The 21050-nt window shown below is 40.2% G+C and overlaps 1 protein-coding gene across 1 annotated transcript in view; it reads right to left on the reverse strand.

Annotated features, from left to right (window-relative positions):
• CPED1 (cadherin like and PC-esterase domain containing 1) overlaps positions 1–21050 on the reverse strand; it is a 153715-nt gene that overhangs the window by 107320 nt on the left and 25345 nt on the right. Inside the window, exons 4-5 of the mRNA XM_082498842.1 lie at positions 10867–10973; positions 8891–8966 (exon numbers count right to left, since the gene is read on the reverse strand). Of these exons, the coding sequence (XP_082354968.1) occupies positions 8891–8966; positions 10867–10973 (183 nt within the window). The remainder of the gene's footprint in view (positions 1–8890; positions 8967–10866; positions 10974–21050) is intronic.

The raw sequence follows: 21050 nt of genomic DNA on the forward strand, positions 1-21050 counted from the left end.
AACAAGGGAGTGACAGATCCTCACTTTGGTAGATCTACTCCTAGTAATCAATGAATTCAATTATCATAATAATAAAGAGACGTCAGTATCGCTGAACTGCAGCACACTCAGCTGCATCAGTTCTCATGGCAACTCTTCACCTGGTCTTGCACTCAAAAGCAGTAACACTGTTCATTAGAGCTGTAAATTTGTTAATCAACATTATCATCAATGAAAATTAGCCTGCAGTGCCTTTACTGTTTGCAGTAATTGCCATGTTTTTCCATCTTGAAATCACTCTACAAGCTGTTGTTAATTAAGTAGTCCTTTTGAAGTACGTAAATAACATCAACATTTTATAATAGAAGAGGTGAGGCAGGCTCAGCAGTTGATATGTGTCAGGCAGCTTGGGAAACCAAATTAGAAAGAGTCCCAGCATCCTAGCTTCATGTCCAGATTACATCCCCTCTTTCAAAAATCAAGATCTTAATATCAGTAATTTCTGTAGCAGACTCTAAAGATCAAATGAAAAAAAAAAAAAAGATGAAAACTAGAAAAGAACATTTTCCCTTTTAAAGTGGCTGTGCAGTAAGTGAAAGGCTACACAAACTGCTGGTTTTACTGAGGAGCAGCTGCAGGCTTTGCCTTAAGTACCTTTTGGTACTGCCATTTGTGATGATAACATGTACAGCAAAGGACTTAAGGCCAGATACCTGCATTCGCTTAAAAAAAAATGCTTCACTTCCTCTAAATTCTGGCTTGACGAATGCTTCTTATGCTGACATCTCTGAAGTGGTACCATTGAAAACACCAACCAACAGCACTGCTTCACCTCTGCCTAGGGTGTTCTCCATGATGCCATTTTGATGGGTAAGGAAGCCGCTACAAGTCCTCAGCTGAATTCACACATTAGCCCTCTAACCACAGCAACGGGTAAAACACAGATCTGAGACACAGGAACAGCTGGGGGGCACATGTGAAAGGGAGTTATAAGATCCACCAAAGCAAGTCAACACCTCCAGATCAAAACAATTAAACACCTCTTTGTCACATGAACTGGTGGTAGATATTGTTCTGTCAACTGCAATCTCTCAAAGTACCACAGAGTCAAACAGATCAGTTGACAGCGACAACTGATATCTAATGCAGCAGCTACGCTGACATCTAATGAGGCCTTTCAAGTATTTTACACAGCAATGACTTCTTGCTCCCTCTCCCCCAACCTCCGCCTCCCAAGTTATTTACTTGTCTTTGGCTCAGAGTTCTGAAGTGTAACATGAGATTCAACCCATGTGCAATAAAGAATAGCTGATTTAAGAGTTACAACGTGTGGCTGAGCAAAAGGTTTGCCGATAGCTAGAAGTACATTTGGACAAATTAAGACTTCCTGGAGCAGAGCCAGGTCAGTGTTGACTCGTCTGCGGCCGCGTGGACTGGTGGTAAATGGAACGCTCAGGCTAACATGAACATGTGGTGACTTGCAAAGGTAATGAATTCAGCAGAAGACCCTACTGGCTGAGCTAAGTAACACTCAATTGAAAGAAAAGGAAACAGATGATGAATGAGAATGTGTCCTCTTTAGCCTCCCTTTTATATTATCCTTTGTTGTTACAAGGAGGGTTATGATATGGATTTGTTTCTTAAAGTTTTTAACTCAAGTAGGCTCAATAGATCAAAAAGGCTATATTTTACACACTTCAAACATGGAGCAATGAACAATCAAGACTATTGTCTGGGAAATAAAGTTTTTGTTTCTAAAGTGCCCATCAACTGTCAGATCTGTTAGAAAACTTTCAAGAGCAATCGAGTGACCTTGGGAGCTCCTGGTTGTTTAATGAAGCACAAGGCTACAGATGGGATGAAACACAACTCAGGCGCTGTGCTTTGTCCTGAGCCCAGCACATTGTTCATTTTTTTCATAAAGGACATTGTAAGCTCGGGACATTTTTACTTGCAGAGTCTTCACCCAGTTGCTTTTCTTTTAGCAGGAAAAACATCACTTCAGAACATGAAAGTACATTAATCCTGAAAGTATACAGGAGACTTCCCATCTTCATAGAAGCCTTCTGAACTTCTTCCTAGATTTTCATAGTGGTACTCTGTCTCTAGCAGGAACGTGAATTCTCTCATACAGGAAAAAAGGAGAATGACAGTCACCTCGCATCATTTCTCAACAGTTTCTGCAGCACAATATTCAGGAAGGAGTGATAATAAGTCCTCTCTGCCTGCCTTACAGGCTTGCTCTTTGACAGGGCATCTTGGTGAGTTAGAAGAACTCCATATTGTATCTTGTGTTGGGGTCATCCATCTGTCTGACTGGTGTGGGATGCTGGAGCACAAAGATTTTGTTTCTGAAACAGACTGGGCAAACAGCATTGCTACAACCTGGTCCTCTTCTGGTATTTACAGCTGGGTAATTTTCCAACCTTTGTAGGTTGGAAAGGTGTGCTAAACAGCTGCAAAGATTTCTTCACATCAGGAGATGCTTAAAAACCTTTCATAGAATCTTAAGCAGACTTCCAAGCACCTCCAAGACTAGGGGATTTTGGTCAAAATAAAGCCTGTTATCCAGTATCTTTTGCTCAGTCATATATAGCAACCTGCTCTAAGCTGCATAACCATGAAAGTAATGAGCATTAAAAGTGCATTTTTTCATTTTTCAGTGTTGATTTTGGAGAATGGATGATTTCAGTTGAACTACCGCCACTACATGCCTTGAGGTCATTGCAGACTTGTCACACAAAGCAGACCTATTCCGTTTAATTGCCTCCTGTTATCCATTTGACCTATCAGATGAAAAGACTCTGAAACAAAGATTAGTACTCTCCTATGGCTTACACATTATGCCTTGAGGTTGCTAAAGAAAGAGAGAGACCCTTTAACACTCAGTTTTATAACCGATGCTTTTAGAAAAGGGTGGCTATGAAACTCAAAGCAGATGCTGAGTATTTAAAGGAAGCTAGGAAGACTAGGAGCAATCCTGGCCCCCAGTGAAGTCCTGGCAAAATTTCCATTGATTTAACAGGAATACGGTTTCTTCCTTGATACTTAACACTCCTATGATGGTTTTGACATGTGTTACAAGCTTCATTTGTGATGTGCACATTGCTACAGGTTCAATATCTCACCTACTACTGACCATTGATCTAGCTTTAAGCTGTCCTTAAAAGTTTTTCATATTCAAAAAATGCAGGGATCTCTCCCTCTGTAATTCAGTCAATCTCAAAGCAAGCCACCCTGAATATTTAGAATGGAGAAATTTCAAACTATTAGTCCTTTCTAGACATTTAAAATACCTAAAATATGTTTAGTATAAAAAAAAAAAAGTTCATGGTAAAGCAGATCTAGAGGGAAAGGAATTTAAACTGTGGGTTGGAATGCACTGAAATTCATGCTAAAAAGCACCTGTGAAGTTTCAGAGTTATAAAGACAAAATGACGATAGCGCATCATTTTGAAATGTATGTCTTGTTTATTTTCCCCTTTAAAAACATCAGCAAATACATGTTCAGTTTAGATTAATCATTTAGGATGTTTTTTGCTTTTTTGTTTTGGCAGGTGCATAGAAAACAGTATTTATTAAATACAGCATTTGCTTCTTCATTCCTAAAGCAGCCTCACAGTTAAAAGATTGGGGGGGTGGAGGGGTGGGGGGATGGGGGTTGTTCAATATTTTCCAGAAGGGCTGCTTCTTCTGTGTGCACCATTCATACTAGAACTTAAATTTACAGATAAGCTATAAAACTCTGGAAAAAGCAACTCAGTGAAGATGCTGGCTGACTGTTACATGATCAGAGCCATGGCTACAATTCTGTACTAGTAACAGGGTAGAATATAGAATAGCATAGGCCAAGTAATTAAATTAATTTAGCTGCTTTACTTCTTTTCAGTCTCCTCATATTGCTTGTTATTACAGAAGTACGTTTTTGTCCTAGCTGAGATCTGACCCTGTTGTAAAACAAAGAAAATTCTGCCCCACATAGTTTATAATCAAATTAACTCAAAAGAATCAGATGCTGATTTTACTGGCCATTCTTGAGGCTCTCAGCAACTCCAGTGGCAGAAAGGTAATAGGCACAAAACTGATCACCACTGGTGTGTAGACATTTATAAGGGCCAGCTGGCAAAAGAAATGCATCGCCCTATAAAGAGGCATATTTCTGTCACAAAGATGTTGAATTATTACAACAGAAAATTAATCTAGAATTTCTCTCTTAGATAAGTGGCCCAATGAGGCTTTGCTTCCTCCCCTCACCTCCTCACCCTTCCCACTGACCCCAGAGTAACCCAGGGACGCTGGGGACAGGCAGGGCAGATTTGCTAGGCAGGGGGAGAGGAGAGATGGAGCAGGGTTAGCACCAGACAGTAAACATATCACATAGTGAGAGCACAGTCACACATCGGGATTATCTCAGCTCTCCCTCCCACTCAATTTCATTAGCGTCATGCCTATTCCAAGACCTTCTGTGTGATTAACACCATTGGCCAACCCCGCAGGTGACCAAGTGAGCATGCAAGGCTGGTAGACACTCATAAAGTCCCTGCACCAGTGACACTAATAAAAAGAAATGCAGAAGGGAGGCGTACAGCAGAAGTATTACTTTAAAAAGAACTGGTGATATGGATGGGTAGAGGAAGCAGCTATGCACGGGACAGGCTGGACCCTGGAAGTGATGAAGCAAGACAAATGCTTGTGTGGAAAGACAGACTAGCCTGGATTGCTCAGGGAACGGGAAAATCAGGGTGGCAACACTGTAAGCATTCCCACTACTTTCCCAGGCAAAACCTGTCAAAGAGTGTATTTTTTTGTGCATACACCAGGATGCCTTTCCTGTGCCCTAAGCTGAGGCTGGGCGATTCTGCTGACATTGTGGACCTTAGTCCTCTCTGTCTCTCAGCTGAGAGTAGTTCCAGGAGGCAGCCAAGTCCAGTTGTAACCACATCTGTGGTGTATAAGCACCTGAAAACTCTTTGCCAGTCATTCTCCAACCTTGGAGAGTTTCTAGATTTGGATTGCTCGCAGGAAGATTTCATTCACAGATCACTGCAACAGCTGCAGCGTTTGCTGACCTGAGCAGTAAATGCCAGCCAGGAGCCTTCCCTGGTCAGAACCTCCTCATGGCCCAAGTCCCATATAGTGAGCAGATATCAGGCACCTGATTAAAAAACTGGGCCAAATGCCCTGCAAAAGCAGGAGTGAAACCAATCTTCTCAGACTGAGCAGCAAGGACTTATCTGTGTCTTCCATGTTGAATTTTAAGATCCATTACCATTTTTACACCTCATCACAAACCCACTGCCACATGTGGCCATCCTCCAGCAACTGCTTTCATCTCTTTCCTTCTCTTACTCAATCCAATTTATCCACACACATCATATTTTCTGCTCCTCTAAATTCTTCCTCCAGTCTGTCTTTCCTAACTTTTTTTTCTCTTTCCAGCTTCTCTCCTGTCTCCTAAAAAGAGTCATCACTGGTATGTGCATAATTTTTTCCCCATACAGATAAAACCAGTCTGAATTTTCAGAGGAGTGACAAAAAGATTTTTCCATTAAAGAGACAAAGCAAAGAAACAAGCACTGACCTGCTATTTTCTACAACTCATTTTCTTTCCCATATTGATACAACTGGGATATGAGAAGGGGCATGCTCTCTTAAGTGCAAAATGCAGCAGCTTAAGAGTTGCACAACAACAGAGTAACATTTTTTTTAAAAAATAACCTTTACCCTCATAGCCACTGCTATCAATACCAACACTGTCATACCCGCAGTAAATCCAGTAATGCCCTCCTCTCAGCCTTGCTGCCTGATATTTTTCTACGACTTAGTGTGTCTTTAATTAGATTGCATAATTCTTAGAACAGCAACTTTGTGTTTCACTTTTACAGGAAATTGCTTGGCTCCTTGGGGGGCTGACTAAATGACAAACACAGTAATAACAAACCAACTAATCCTCTTCAACGGGAATTGCAGAGAAGCCCTGTTGACTCAAATACACAAGAGTGAAAGTACGTGACTGATTTGAAAGGAAACAAACTTCTGTGGAGGAAATACTGATGAAAACCATTCTTTCCCCAAATAATTTTAAAATTGAGGATCAAACAAATCCTAATAACTTTGCTGTAGGGAAGAAAGATCTGTCAGACAATGCAAGCAAAAGAAAGAAGTGGAAAGAGCTGGCTTTATCAGATGAATGGAAGGGGAGGAGAGGATCTGAAATCTTGTCTCTATGTTGAAGTTTGCTTTAAATTTTTAAGTTTTCCTTAATTTCTTAAGTTTGCCCTTTTGTCCTCTTAACCTGTAATCAAATTATTTACCCTTCTGATTCTAATTTCACCTTCTATGGGTGAATTTCAGTAATAGTAAATTAGATGTCACAGATCCAGTGATAATGAATGGGATTCATTTCTGGATTGAGACACTTGGAGGTCTGCTATATACAAAGATGACCCCACTGGGTCCCACCATCTAAGTTCCCATCCTGTCAGTGGACATTAGCATGGTCTATACAGTCACTGTGGAACAATTCAGCTAACCCTAAATTCTGCTGAAAGTAAATGCTCTTTTGGGCTTGCTTACTCTGAATTAACTTCTGTTAATTTTGGGAGCTTAGACACCAAGTGTTAAATTCAGGTGTCCACACATAGACATCTGTTGCTGTCTAGGACACCATAGGATATCCCTCTGAGCTTCCAGCTGCTGGATCAGAAAGACATAGGTTCTGTGTCAAATCCGCCCATCCTTCTGGGCATCTCGGACTCTCCATGGTGTCTCAAGTGACATGAGACCCTTGTGTTGAAACAGCTACTTCAGCCCATAGGCCACATGCTGATGGATTATTTTTTTTTTTACTTTAAAACACTGCAGATAATTTAGGTTCAAAATCTTTTTTACTGGTAATTAAGAGGTGAGGGGTGGGCCTTTTTCTATCTGACAGTCCTTCAGCAGACTGCTAGACTAATCCTCCGTTACTCAGTGGGTAGGACTCAGACTCCTGCTGCCAAGCACACACACTACTTTGATGTCAATGGGATTTTGGCATCAGTCAGAATGGCTTTTCTCTTTGCCAGGAAAGCACTAATAATATAAGTATGGAATAAGATGTTTACAAATGGCCCTTCTTAAAGAGGGGAAAACACCGGACAGCTTAACAGACCATGTACACAGTGGCTTGTACCACAGTTTATGGACACCAGTGAAAATGTGGATATTTTAAGGGGAAAGCTGTGTGTGTGGTGAGTGCCTCTTGTGTTTGTGGTTTTGTGGTAGCGAAATAATAAAACTACCACAATTGGCCTTTCTCCAAGTAGCAGGGCAAACCAATATTTTTTTAAAGGCAGTCTGTTACAACAGAAGTAAGAACTACCAGTTCCTGAAGCCCTAGAAACTTTTGGAAACCTGCTCAGGTTTGTCTGAAACTGGTACTATATCAGAATACTTTCTAATTCACTTTCCAATGCAATGGAACCAAGGCACTAGGCATCACTGAAAACATACTTAAAACTCAGCCAAAACAGAATATATCACTTACTTGGTGTAATATGACTTCCCAATAAAGAACTCTCATGGGACCTGGATAGGTGTTCCTTATACTGCATGTTCCTTATGATCCGTTTTGATAATTTACTGCACCAGGACAATGGAAACTTCCAATTTAAACTGACCCTCAACATACAGTTCTTTAAGGGAAACATTTCACATAAGTTTTAAATATTGATCAACCTTTAGATGAAACAGTAAAAAAAAAATTAAAAGGGAAAATATGGTATGCTTAGGTTAGGAACCACCTAACCTCAACTTCAGTCAAGCATCCAAGTGTCAGGTATTTAATCTAAGCTTCTTTTCAGTCAGTGGTGACAGGCAATTGGGTAGGAAGTACCTGCAGAGGGTAACTCAGCACACCTATTTGAAACACATAGTTTAGGATAAAATGAAGTTGTGTTTGAAGGTTGCCCTCTCTCTCTGCTGGCTTAAGGGGAAGACTAGAATACTGGTGCAGAAGATACCTGACTTTTAAATGGTTAAATGAGATGTAATGAATCCTTTCCTTATGTGCTAAATATAGTGTATATAAAAGGTGAAAAGAAACGGGAGGAGAGGGAGAAGTAGGGGGAGGGGGATGGGGAAGGGGAGAGGGAGAGGGAGAGCAGATCAGACCGATCAATCTTGTATATCTGTCTGCAAACAAGGCTAAATACTAATGGAATAAATGTGGGTTTGGTTGTTATTGTAATCCAAACCCAAAAAGGATAAGATTTATAAGCAAAGTTTATGTAGAATCGATCATAAATCCAAAATAGCATTGATGTTGGATATTTCGTGGTGCAACTGAGATCAGAATGTGTCCCTCTGTAGTTTAAATGCACCTAATATGGTGCACAGCAGTTTTTTCCAGTTTCTATTCAAAGCTGAATCTCACCCATAGTAAATTATAATTCTCTGGCAACCAGCCCATAACCTTTAAACTTTTCTGGTTGATGATCTTAATACACAAAGGCTTTTTATCAGTAAACTATGTCTGGATGGGAACCAAACTCCAACTCCTACTCCTTCTCCATGCCACAACATTTTCATAAAGCTGAACAAACATATTACACCGAACCCAGGGCTTTGAAGTGTAAACACTATATTAACACAAACCAGTCCAAAAATAAGACACCTATAGCCAAATTATTTCTGCAGTATGCAATGGCTAAACAATGCAATATCTTTACCTGAAAAGATACTGCATAACTATAATTTGTATTTAAGTGGTGCCTGAAATGGATTATTATTCTTGTTATATTTTCCCCCTATGCATTCATGACTAAAAATAAAAGGGAATTGTAAGCCTGACAGTGTCATTTCAGAGACTTCCTGTGACAACTGTTGAAGGACCATCATCACATATCCAGATTTGAAGAAATTAGGTTACCTGAAAAGGCTTTTGTTATCTGGCATAATCCCTCTTTTCTGCAAAGGAAATGCTGGATTTCTGGAAGTAGGTTTACCTGTGAGTAAAAAGAGAAGTTTTAATGATTTCACTCAGAAAAAATGCTCTTTTTCCTGGACCCTTCAATAGGTTTGTGCTTAATTTATCAGAGACACCTCATGTGCAAAACTCCTGTCAGTGTCAGTAGCATATTACAACTTCGCCATTCCTAAATGTGGGATAATGAAGTTAAAGTATTGGCTCTTCCTCTGGGGCCATCACAAAGCAAAATTTTAGACTTACAGCTCTCCTCCTGGCTGCTGAGTTTTCACCCCTTCCCTGCCCCCTTTTCAGTTTCTACAGCTTCTCTGTTCTCTGCCAGATATCAATCACTGTCTCCCACTGCACAGAAATAGCCTATGCCTTCTGAATTGCTGTGCTTGGGAACAGTGGTAAACTAACCTAACAAAACCACATCCAGGCTCTGCAACAAAGAACTGTGTTGCACTGTGGTATGGACATGCCAACAGCGAGTAATGTTAGTCCAATATTTAAAGTTATCCGGAGATATGGGCCATCTGGTTTAAGTCCCTGCTGTGCTGCAGACTTCCTGAGGGAACTTGGACAATTCCTTTGATCACCTTATGTCTCAGTTATTCGTGTGTGAAACTTCTGGACGTTGCTGAGTTCTATAAGGATTGTTATATTGCACAGTATTAGTCTCAGATATAATAATATGGGTAGAATGAGCAAAAAGCAGTATGCACAAGACTGCATATTTACAATCTGAGACCTGAATCCAAAGCATGTATATTTCTAGCAAACTGGAACTGCTGTAAAAATTTCTCTTTGGTTACACTTAGATAAGGCATCCTGTCCCACGGAACCCCAGTGTACATGCCCTTAGCTCTGACTTCTGTGGATATGCAGTGTTTTTTTTGCATCCTCGTGAACTTCATACTTGAACTAAATACCTTTCAAAAGCAGCTCTATTTCTCTCTGTCCTTCAGTTCAGAGTCTATACTTTTGGGTCTTGCCATTATTATCCGTGCCATTGCACTTGAAATATAAGCCAAGCTTTGTCCATAGTTCCATCACATTTTTCCAAACAAAGCCATTGGTTTAAATCACTTACATATTTTCACCAACAGGTCAGGTGCTTATTTAGACATTTGCATATCTAAGTAACCTAAACTGTGCCCACAACATACTCAAGTGAAAAAAAAAAACAACAAAACAGTCCTGAAAATACCAAGAAATATTGGCACCACTGATGCTTTGGACTCTAAGTAGATTGTGGTGCCAGAACAAGGAACTCCCATGAAGGCCCCAGAGGAGGAGACCGGCCCAGCTCACACATTATCAATTGTAGGAGCACTGTCACTGTCTGGAGAAGTGCCTAAATTATGTTTACAAAGGAGCGATTACATTAGATGAAACTCAATACTGATATAAGATGTGAAGCCTAAATTAGTCCAGCTATCTTCCGCTTATGCTATTATTCTGAAACATTGCATGCATTGGCTAGTTGTTTCTCCCCATTTCTAAATTCCCTTTTGAGCAATGGGGTAAACTGCTTAAATTTCCTTTTGACTTCTGTAGACGCTTTTGCTGCCTGACGTGCCAGTTGAGGGTAGCCGAGAATGCAAAAGTTCAAGCTAAAGAAGAGAAAAGGAAAACCTGACGCTCGGCTACAAAAATGTTCACTATTTACATTCAAATGCTTACATCCAAAATAACATACTATGTCCAAATGAGAGATTGCTTTTGATCACTGGGTGTGATATAAAGAAGAATGAAACATTGGTATTTGACAAGTATTTCTCAGTAGATAGGAAACTTGAAAAAATTTGTTAATTGCTGCTGCCGCTGCAGTATAAAATGAGTATCAGATACTTTTCTTTTTATGAGTGAGTGCTGAAAATTTGTGCTAGCCCCGTCCTGTCATTCCCACAAAGTATAGCACAATAATCTCGTACCTTTTGGAATAACTGTAGATGATGCAAGTCATCTATTTGAATGCAGCCAGTACCATCATTTTTTCTGGAAGATAAGCAGATCAAAAGGTCCCAAGGGCTTATACCACCTATCAGGAAAGAGAAAAAAATAAATAGTGTATTGAGAAAGAACATATCATCCAATTCCCATTTGAACAAAAAAATACTTAGAGCCAAGTCCTGAGGAATAGCAAACTGTTGGAGCACTAAGTACGTGACCTGCTACAGGTGCCAGAAGGGAAAAAAGAGATATTTACTATCACAGTTCAAGCTTTGGAACTATATTCAAATATTTCGCAGTTGGCACCTCCTGTATACCTGCCTACTGATGTCCAGTCCCCTGGTGTCTGATCTGTTTAGCATTCAGAAATGAAAAAGTTCGATAACATGGTGCTGCTTTAAGTTTTTCTTTTTTCTGAACGCCTCAACATGAACACTTACAACACACATCCGTGATACACATGCGTGATCTTCTGAGGTCTTCCACTATTGGTAGTAAATGTTACAGGAAGCAATACTGGTCAGGCTATTGCAAACAGCAGGAATTTCTAGCCTGAATTTTGGTGTACTGGCTTTCTAAACACTAGACAACGGATTGCCAACATCTAGAACTGGTGTACAAGTGGGAATTAAATTGCACTGAGCAAGTAGCTAGTTTCTGAGCTAGCTCTGATGCTTCCTTTCTGGGGCAAAGCTGACCTGTGAGACCATGGGATTCTATTATCAGGAAACAAGCAACACTGGAGACACAGATGGCTGCTTGAAGAAGAGACAAAACTAAATTACGGCAATAAAAACACCATTATGCAGCATGTGATGTGGTATAGAAATGTCAGTGTAGCTTCAAATGAGCTTGGTCAGCTTCCTGAAGTGGTTATTTGGTTTCTTCCATATACAGCCTTCATAACTAGACTAGTTAGAGACGATGGATTCTCTCAAAAGATTAACAGATATACTGCATTTGTTGAGGACACCACGAATACGCTCATTAAAGTGTAAACTATTTCAGTGACAGGATGACAATTAGAAATTAAGAACTTCCAAACAGAAAGGGCAGCCAGAGCAGCTGTACAGCATCCAATGCAGGGTATAGCATTAGGCCAAAGCTCTCTGCAGGACAGCTATTTCAGTGACTGGTTGGTCAGTTCTTTTTCCCAAGGTTGGAAAGATTAAATGCATTTTATTTCATTTTGTGCTATCCATCTGTGATACCTTCCTAATTTTATTAGATTACCCCCTAAATTTGATCCTACTGACGGCCCACAGACATATTTATTTGGGCTAATTTTCCTCTCCAAAATGTAATTTTTCCCTATCCCTATCACCATTGTAAATGCCAAGCAGGGTGAAGATTTCTCTTAAGGAGATTTAACACTCAGTTTACATTGGATACAGTAATGAACTGATTGTGCAGAATGGGTCCAGGACTATGAAAGTAACTATCAGCTTTTTAATGTTTATAAGCAGCGCGACAAAGCTGAAGAGTTGAATTTTCAGTTATTCTGCATCCATTACTGTAAAGAATCCTTCAGTTTCACATTACCAGAAGCAGTCTTACGGTATAAACATAATTAAGGCATGTGAAATTTATGCAAGACAGATTCACTACATGCTCCTTGTGAAAGAAGCAAACCAAAACCTGCAGGTAGATAAAAATGGCACCGATAGCAAATGAAACATTAAACAAACGTACAAGCAAATACTTCATTTTGGTGCAAAAGATGGACAGTGTTAACAACCTACTGAATGACCTCACCAGCTATGTAATTATCAGATAAGCAAGATGTTATGCCTTTGACTAGTAAACACCTTTGAATAAATCATTATAATTACATATAAAGCACAATGCCTAGCTGTGTGCAAATTGAAAGGGCGCTGGAGGGAACTCCATTTCTCAGCAGCAGTTCATTTCCTTCCCTTGTTTATTGTTACACATCCTGGCCAGGGATGAATTTGATCCCTGACTCCAAAGGATATGCTGCACTGTGTATCATTTGCCTTTAGGACACAGCAGAGTGATCGATATGAATGTACCAAAGAGAAGGAAAGGAAAAAGGGCCTCAGACCTGGCATGTTTCTGAGCCAGTGCCTGGGAAGCAGAACAGTTAACTGCTAGGAACAATTTTTCAGGAGGGGTTGAATGACTGCCATTATTTGTGTTTTCTATTAAGAGTAATTAGGTATCTAGCCAGTTATTTCAGTACAGAACAGTCAGAACTGAAACGTGTCTATTTATGGAAAACAAGAGACTTCCTATTAGAAAAACAGCGTACACCTAGTGTTGTCTCTCGGATTCAGGCCGTCAGAGCAGTCTGATTTCCATTTAAATGTATCAATACATTCCTCATCAACTACACCTGAAAAAAATGTTCTTGGAAAACAGAAATGAAAGATCCATGTGTTACAATAGTTGCTTAGTTTTCAAACAGTCCTCTGTGAATAGATACAGTCTGGAAATCGCCCCTGTCATTCCTCTCGCAGTTTAACTTCATGTGGAATATGAACACCTGTGATCACGAGACCACGTGCCTGTCTCCCTTCTGCAAATCTGGTAATTATAAAACTATATCTCAGTGAAAAGGTGCTAGTGTTATTAGTATTGCAGTAATGCCACATGGCCCAGGCAAAGGATCCCAAGCTTCCAGGCACTGGATTTTAACACAGATCCCTTTCACAGAAATTATGTCTAAAGCAAAGCAAGATACAATGTGTGACCTAGAACAGCACACAATAAAAGAGAAAGGAAGAACAAGTGACAGCAATAACACAAGTCATCTGCATGGAAAAACTCATGTTTCAAAATGTTTTGGAGATGTTTAATGAAGAAACATTAATAATGTCCATATTGTTCCATCTTCCATGTACACACTGTTTCGCTGGTTTCCTGAAGACTTCACATCAGAAGTGTCTTTGACAGGACATTTGCAGTGGAAGGTTAAAATGGGTACTTCGTATATGAACAATTTAAGTACTTGCAATATGCATGAAGTTTTTTCCAAATAAAGGACAGTTACTGAAATCTTGTTTGCCTTATTGAGCAAACCAGTGGAGCTCAGCATGCAGGAGCAGTAGGTCAGTTAAACAGTATGAAGTCCCACCTCATGGAGATGGTCTCTCCTGCTTTATAGTACTTTGTGTTTGCAGCGGACAAGCAGGAGAGCAGTTACTTCTTAAGATAAGAATATACAATTGTCTGCTCATCCCCTCTGAGCATCTTTTCAAACCAAAGTTTTTAGTTTGGCCTGTTAGTTAAGGCCTTGCCTACACAAGGAATGTTCATTTCCAGAATTACATGTTATTATGCAGGCAAAGTGAGTTTAATGAAGATATGGATTATGCTGGCAGCATGATGCTTTTATTCACCTGCCTTTTAGGCCAGCTCTTTCCCTCTCTTCTCCTCCAGTCTTTGTAGCCCTGTCCTGCAGTCCCATCTTTAAAAGTGTTGGTGTACCTGAGGTGTTTATCTCATGTTTACCTGAGAATATCAGCCTGAGTTGCTAATCCAAGAACCAGTAGTACAGTATACTTTGATTCCAATCCACTGTGACCACCTTTAATTACTCTCATTCTGAATGAGGCAAAGTATATGCTATACAATTTACAGGGCAATAAGTTTCAACTGAAAATTGATATAATGCACAAATTATAATTTTCAACAAGATACCACTGTTTTCATTGGCTTTGACTCTGACTTGCTAATTGGAATAATTAAAATGGTTAATGTGGAAAAATAATCTGAAAGAGACTTTACGGAGAAAAACAAACATGTTTTTTAGCAGCAGTGGAAACAGCAATGCAGGCACCAATAAAAACATTTTACTTTTCATATAAAAATATTCTGCAGAGAGTTTTTGTATTCTGATACAGATCAAAGAGAACAGAAACAAAATGAGAACTGTAGGATTTAGTGGGGTTTTAAGCTTACAGCATATACATTTTACAGTTGAACTTCAAGAATTTCTGAAGGTGATTTCTAAATTGAAGTCATCTTATTCCTACCTTTGAAATCCTCCCCATGAGCTATGGAATTGAAGGCTGGATTTTGCAGGAAAACTGTTAGATGCATGCAGCTCCATGGAGTTTTTAACCTCTTCTGTGTGTACACAGAAAAATATTATTTGATTTAACCAAATGAGTAAGTTTCATCTAAATATCAGAGCTTCAAATTTCATTTTTCAGTGTTAAGGTCCCTATCCTGAATTTTGAAATGAAAGAACTTTGAAAGTCGAATACAAATTTCATCTTCTATGCTCATCTTTCTGTACTTCATTCATTCTGGGAAATGAAAAAGCTGGTCAGCTTTAGTTTAATTTTAATTTCTAGTCAATTTGCAATTTTTCACTTGCTTGCACCATCACCCTAAAAATAATCAATTTACAAGCACTAGAGGATAAGAAGATGACAAGAAACAGCCAACATTTGTTTGTCAAGAACACGTCATGAAAACTAGTCTATTTTTTTCTGACAGAGTGACTGATTTAAGGAACAAAGAGGAAATACTAGCAATGAAACAGTCTGGCTTTAGTAAGTCTTTAGACACTGCTTCCACATAAGATACCTATCAGATGAGGCACAGCTATCTGAAAAAATGAAGTCTACACTATCAAAGCAGACTTTTTTTTGGAGCAGAACCTCAAAAAACCCCACTGTACATTCAGTTCTGTTCAAATTTTTCATTAAAAAATTGAATGACACAATAGCAAATGCATTTACAAATAACAAATGACACCAAGTTGAGGAGAAGTATAAGCACTTTGGAAGTCATGATCAGAATTCAAAATAATTTTGGCATATGGTCCAAATTCAACCTGAGGAAATTTAAAACCAGTTCAAAGTGCCATAATTTGGAAGGAGAAATCAGATGGACAGATACAATTGGTCAGAGAGCACTATGGCAGAAAAGGACCAGATTCATAAATTGTGTATGGCTTAACAATATAATACTGTTGCACAAAAAAATCCCCAAATAATTTTAAAATGTTGGCAAAGATCTGTGGGGACTGAAAGAGCTGAATCCCTGCCTTTAGAATTGCAGTTTGAATTTATCCTATGTCACATGGAATTCTAAATAATAGGGGCTATTTCATTATAATCATAACCCTACAGACTGTAACCAAACCTGATTATGAGTGTTATATACAAGGAACAGGTAATGCTGCTGCTGCAGTTGTGGTTGGTCACACCTCACCCGTAACAGTTTCCCAGTTTTGGAAAACATGGTTTCGGTAGAGGGTTACAAGAAGAAGGTGGGTTTTGGAAGACTTTGTGCTGGGTCTGACTGGGACGGAGTTAATCCTCTTCCTAGCAGCTCGCACAGTGCTGCCTTTTTGATTGGATACCAAACCAGTGTTTATAATGCACCAACGTTTTAGCTGTTGCTGAACAGCGCTTGCACAGTGCCAATGCCTCCTCTGTGTCTCACTGACCTGCAGCGAGTCGGCTGGGGTGGGCAAGAGGCTGGGAGGGGACACAGCCGGGACAGCTGACCCTGACTGGACAAAGGGATATTCCAGACCATAGGATGTCATGCTCAGCAATAACAGCTGGGGAAGAAGGAGGAATGGGGGATGTTCAGACTGATGGCATTTGTCTTCCCAAGTAACCATTACATGTGATGGAGTCCTGCTGTCCTGGAGATGGCTGAACCATGGGAAGTAGTGAATGAAATCCTTATTTTGCTTTGCTTGTGTGCACAGCTTTTGCTTTACCTATTAAACTGTTTTTATCTCAATCCACAAGTTTTCTCACTTTTACCCTTCCAATTCTCTCCCCCATCCCACTGGGGAGGAGTGAGCGAGCAGCTGCATGGTGCTTAGCTGCTGGCTGGGATTAAACCACACCACCATAGGATAAATTTTCACCCATCGAAAATCAATTGTCCTCTTTAATCACTGGAGGCAGGATACAAAGCAAGCATTTTAATTTGCAGCAAAGATTATATAAGAAAAGTTTCTAACCACAAGGATGAAGTACTGGAATACATTATTTTAAGGGAGATACAGAACCCCTGCCAAGGGAGATACTGAGATTTGTACATGATGATTTTATAAAAAGAATTTTCCTCAGCTCCACTTGAAACATATTTCTAGGCACCTCTGAGCTATGGCAGGGGGGTTGGAACTCGATGATATTCAAGGTCCTTTCCAACCTAAACCATTCTATGATTCTATGATTTTCCGGAAAAAGTATTGTTTAGGTACTGACATATTCAACTGTATTTAAATATGCTTTGCATCGTTTAATCCTGGGCTGTGAAAAAAAAGAAATAATACAATGAATGTAACTTTTAGCTTCATGAATCGTGTCTTCATAGCCTACAGGATTAAAAAAAACAAGTCTAACTCCTGTGCTCCTGCAGGGTAATGGAGTGAGCACAGACCGAACCTAGCCTGATGAGGAGGCACATGTTTATGGAAGTAGCTGCTTGTGCACAAATCCAACTTTACGCAAGACAGAGGAATATGTTTTACACAGCAGGCTTCATCCCTGCAATGCAGTCAATTTATAGGAGGCAATAGTTCTCTAGTAAAGAGTTTAGAGTAGAAGAACTACCAGATGACTGAAAGACAAAACTACTGCCTTACTACCTGGCTCCGGACTCTGGGCTGGATTTTATGCCCCTCAGCATCTCAGAGGGCAGCAGCACCAGCCAGGCTGTGTGATGCGCTTTGGGGATGTGGGAATTCCACACCTCTGAAGATCTGAGCTACACTGATAACGCTCCCGGGAAAAATATCCTTTGAAGCCTATTTCTGGTTGTGGCAGCTTGGCTGTCTCACTTGTGCAAAGTTCAGAATGCTGCTTGTTGGATCGAATGCTTTCTCTTTTCTAATGATATGGCCTTTCACAAGTTTTTGATATCATCATTTCATTTGTAGGCCTTTCCCTAAAGGAATGGCTCATAACTAGGTGTGCAGGAATTTTTCCCTTAAAGAAGTAGGTTTTGGAAGTATTTTAATTTTTCTTTTGGCATGGCTCTTGATTGTCCTGAGCTATCACCAATTTGAACTCACTTTCTCTGTTTCACACAGCGTGCTCCATGCTACTTGTTGAGACTGACTGTACTCTGCCATAACACACAGTCCAGTCCAGTAACCACCTGCTTAACTAAACAAATTAGGCTGAAATCTTTTGGCACATGAATTGCAGTGTAGCGTTATAAGTGTAAAAAAAAACCCACCCTATGTAGGCTGAGATTGTTGGACACAGTCAATTCATTCACAAAATACTTCATAGAGTTGCTGTATGGCTGCCAGGGAAAGGCTGCAGGAATCCTGAGGACAGTCACTATTCCCCCCCCTTGAGGATGATCAGGGTTTTATTTTGGCTCAGCTACCCCCTAACGAAGAGGATCTGAAGTGCCAAGGGAAGCATTCTTTGCGGAGAAGAGTCTGGCATGAACCAAGTGGAACCAGTCTAATTCCAAGGGCAGCTCATCTGTCCCTCGACAGCTTAGAACAAAACATTGCCTTGTGCTCAAGAATTAATGCACAGTCACACCTGAGTTCAGCATTCGGGGAGTGAAATAGCCATTTCAAGTCCTATCGCAGTACTTCACCCATAAAAACAGGGTAATGCTTGACTATTCTGTATGTCTTCTGCAAATACTGCGGAGAGCTGTTATGTCTAATTACAAATGGGGAGGCATATTGCTTTCACTCTTGTCCGGAAAAAAAAAAAAAAGACATTTTATTACTGTTTCCTTATAGCAGGAGGGCCAGGCTTCATAGGACCTACCTACCAAGTCAGCTAATTACTGTCTCCCTTACTGGAGTAATTGATAATAGAAGGCAGATGAATTTCTCTAAAAGAAGCAAAAGAAATCTATTCTAGGCATAAATACAAGAATGGAGGAGAGGCAGGACAATCCTTTCTCCATTTGTATCACATTCAGTCATGCAGTAGATTAACAATCCTTCCTTCAATCAACAAATTACCCTACTATAAGATACAACCACGAAAGAATTTACAGATGTGCAGCAAATGATTTAAAGCTGTGTTTTTCAATTTGCAGATAACTGTCTGTAATACAACAAAAGGTAGTGCACAAAAAATTGTGCAGTATTATTAAACTATATCCATATATTTTTCTGTGCAACCAAAGAATGAGCGGAATACTGGAAATAAAAGTAACTAAAGTAGACTCAAAAATTATATTAGTCTGACATGAGGAAAGGAGTACTGCAGTATGTAAGACGTGCATTAGGTGGTTTTTAGTTTATCGGGGAGAGACTGTGTCAGGCTAAGAATAATTCTCCACTGAGTTGTATTACACATTGTAACTCTAATAACCTATCGTTTTTATCATGGAATAACCTGTCAACTCAAGCTATGAAAATATGCTGTCAAAGTACTTTCTGAGCTACAGTAGGGTGCAATAGCAAACAGAAGGAAAATATGTAGTTCTGACCCAATGGCAAACACATCAGGGCAATTCAAACACTCAAGCCTGTTATTCCACTTCTGTGCTTACACACTGTGCTTTGGGTGAATGTTCAGATTACTCTGGTATGCTCTCCACACATGGGTACTTTCTACATAGCAAGCCTCAGCGAAACCAAAAGCATCTAGTAATCCACTATGGTATGCTCTACCTGTATGCAAGCTAAAAAGGTTTACATCCCTAGTTGCTCCCAAATGCTGGAATTCTTACTCTATACGTATTTAATACACCAGGTGGGCTACCACCATCAAAGCTGCTAGACATGTTTCTCACTCACACAGGAAAGCATTGTAGGACTGAGGTGGAAGTACCAAGTACTTCCTCTGGGATGGAAGTACTTGGTACCCTGTTAAAGCACATAGCTGTCACAGATCTGCCAAAGCTCCACTAATCCATCTGTGTAGGTGCTTCCTTACCTGCTGTGAAGGTGGAGAAAGAAACTGTCTGACACAAAAGCCAGACTGGGAGATACTAGAGACAGGCTACTGATGGTAGACTGGGATGACAAGCCAGGTGAAAACTGGAAAGGGTGATATGCATGTGGGGAGGAGGGTCATGCAGTTGAGACAGGTAGGGATCAGAAGAAACTCATGGGAGGGCAGCTCTATAGTTAAGAAGTCATTGTTCACACACTCCATCTGTCATAGGCACTGAAAAATTTGCAGTGATGTCCGTGGCCTGGTAACAGGGTTTGGGGCTGAGCATGAGAGGTGACAGTGCGCCATATTACTAGATTTTCACCCATGCATCCTGCTGGGGAAGGAAAACCCCACTGCTTCAAGCCATGAGGAAGAGGGCGCTCAGCTCTCCACGCCTCAGCCCCACTCTACTCTGTGCCAAGGAAGAAGACTGCCTGACACAATTGCCTTTGGACAACCCTCACTGCTATGTGATCCAAGTTATTCTAAATGATAACTCTTGGGACTATATCCAGGAAAGAAATTTATATTCCTGTTCTGTGCACCCGGAGGCAAAGTCATGTGAAAAAGCAGCATGCAGTCATGAAGTGGAAGGATGTATCATGAGTGAGTGAGTCAAATCAAAGTTGAAAAGAGTGCATGTCACAGCTTTTGAGAACCTAACTGTGTGCTCCTTGTGCGCATATATGCCCACTCTGGTCTGATATTCACAACCTTCTTCAGGATCTCCCACTGTTTATTATAAATTTGTTTTATTTAAAATTCAGATACCATAAAGAAAAGTAGCAGTTTAAATATGTGAGGTAGATACCTCTGTCACTCACAGAGCAGAGTGATGAAAGAAGGGAAACAAACACATGCGACAATGAAGAACACACTGGGGACAGGAAAAACTCCTCTTGGCTGGATACAGACATGTAAGATGAAAAACCAACAGAGTCAGTTGATGCAAAAAAAAACCCAACCAGGATTCAAATATTCTATTACAGAAACTTTTACTAAAACTCCAATTATTTTTTCTCGGGAGGGGGGGGAAATTTGGGCCTGAAGCTCTGTTATTTTACTGTGAGAAATTCAGAGGACCATGGCTTATGGTTTTCAGACCCATGTCTTTGTTGCTGAATAAGCAGAGCAGGAGTGCTGTGATCTGTGATCGATGGTTCTGTGACAAAAAGCTCATCTACAGACGTGCCCAACAGAGCCTGGAGGAATGGCAGCAAGTGGGGAAACCCAAACAGCACCCTGCTCTGGCTGCTTCCAGGGACATTGCAGGAGAGGGATCTGCCCACACTCTTATCTTATGC

The sequence above is a fragment of the Vanellus vanellus genome, assembly GCF_965231255.1.
Source record: "Vanellus vanellus genome assembly, chromosome: 1".
Lineage (NCBI taxonomy): Eukaryota > Metazoa > Chordata > Aves > Charadriiformes > Charadriidae > Vanellus > Vanellus vanellus.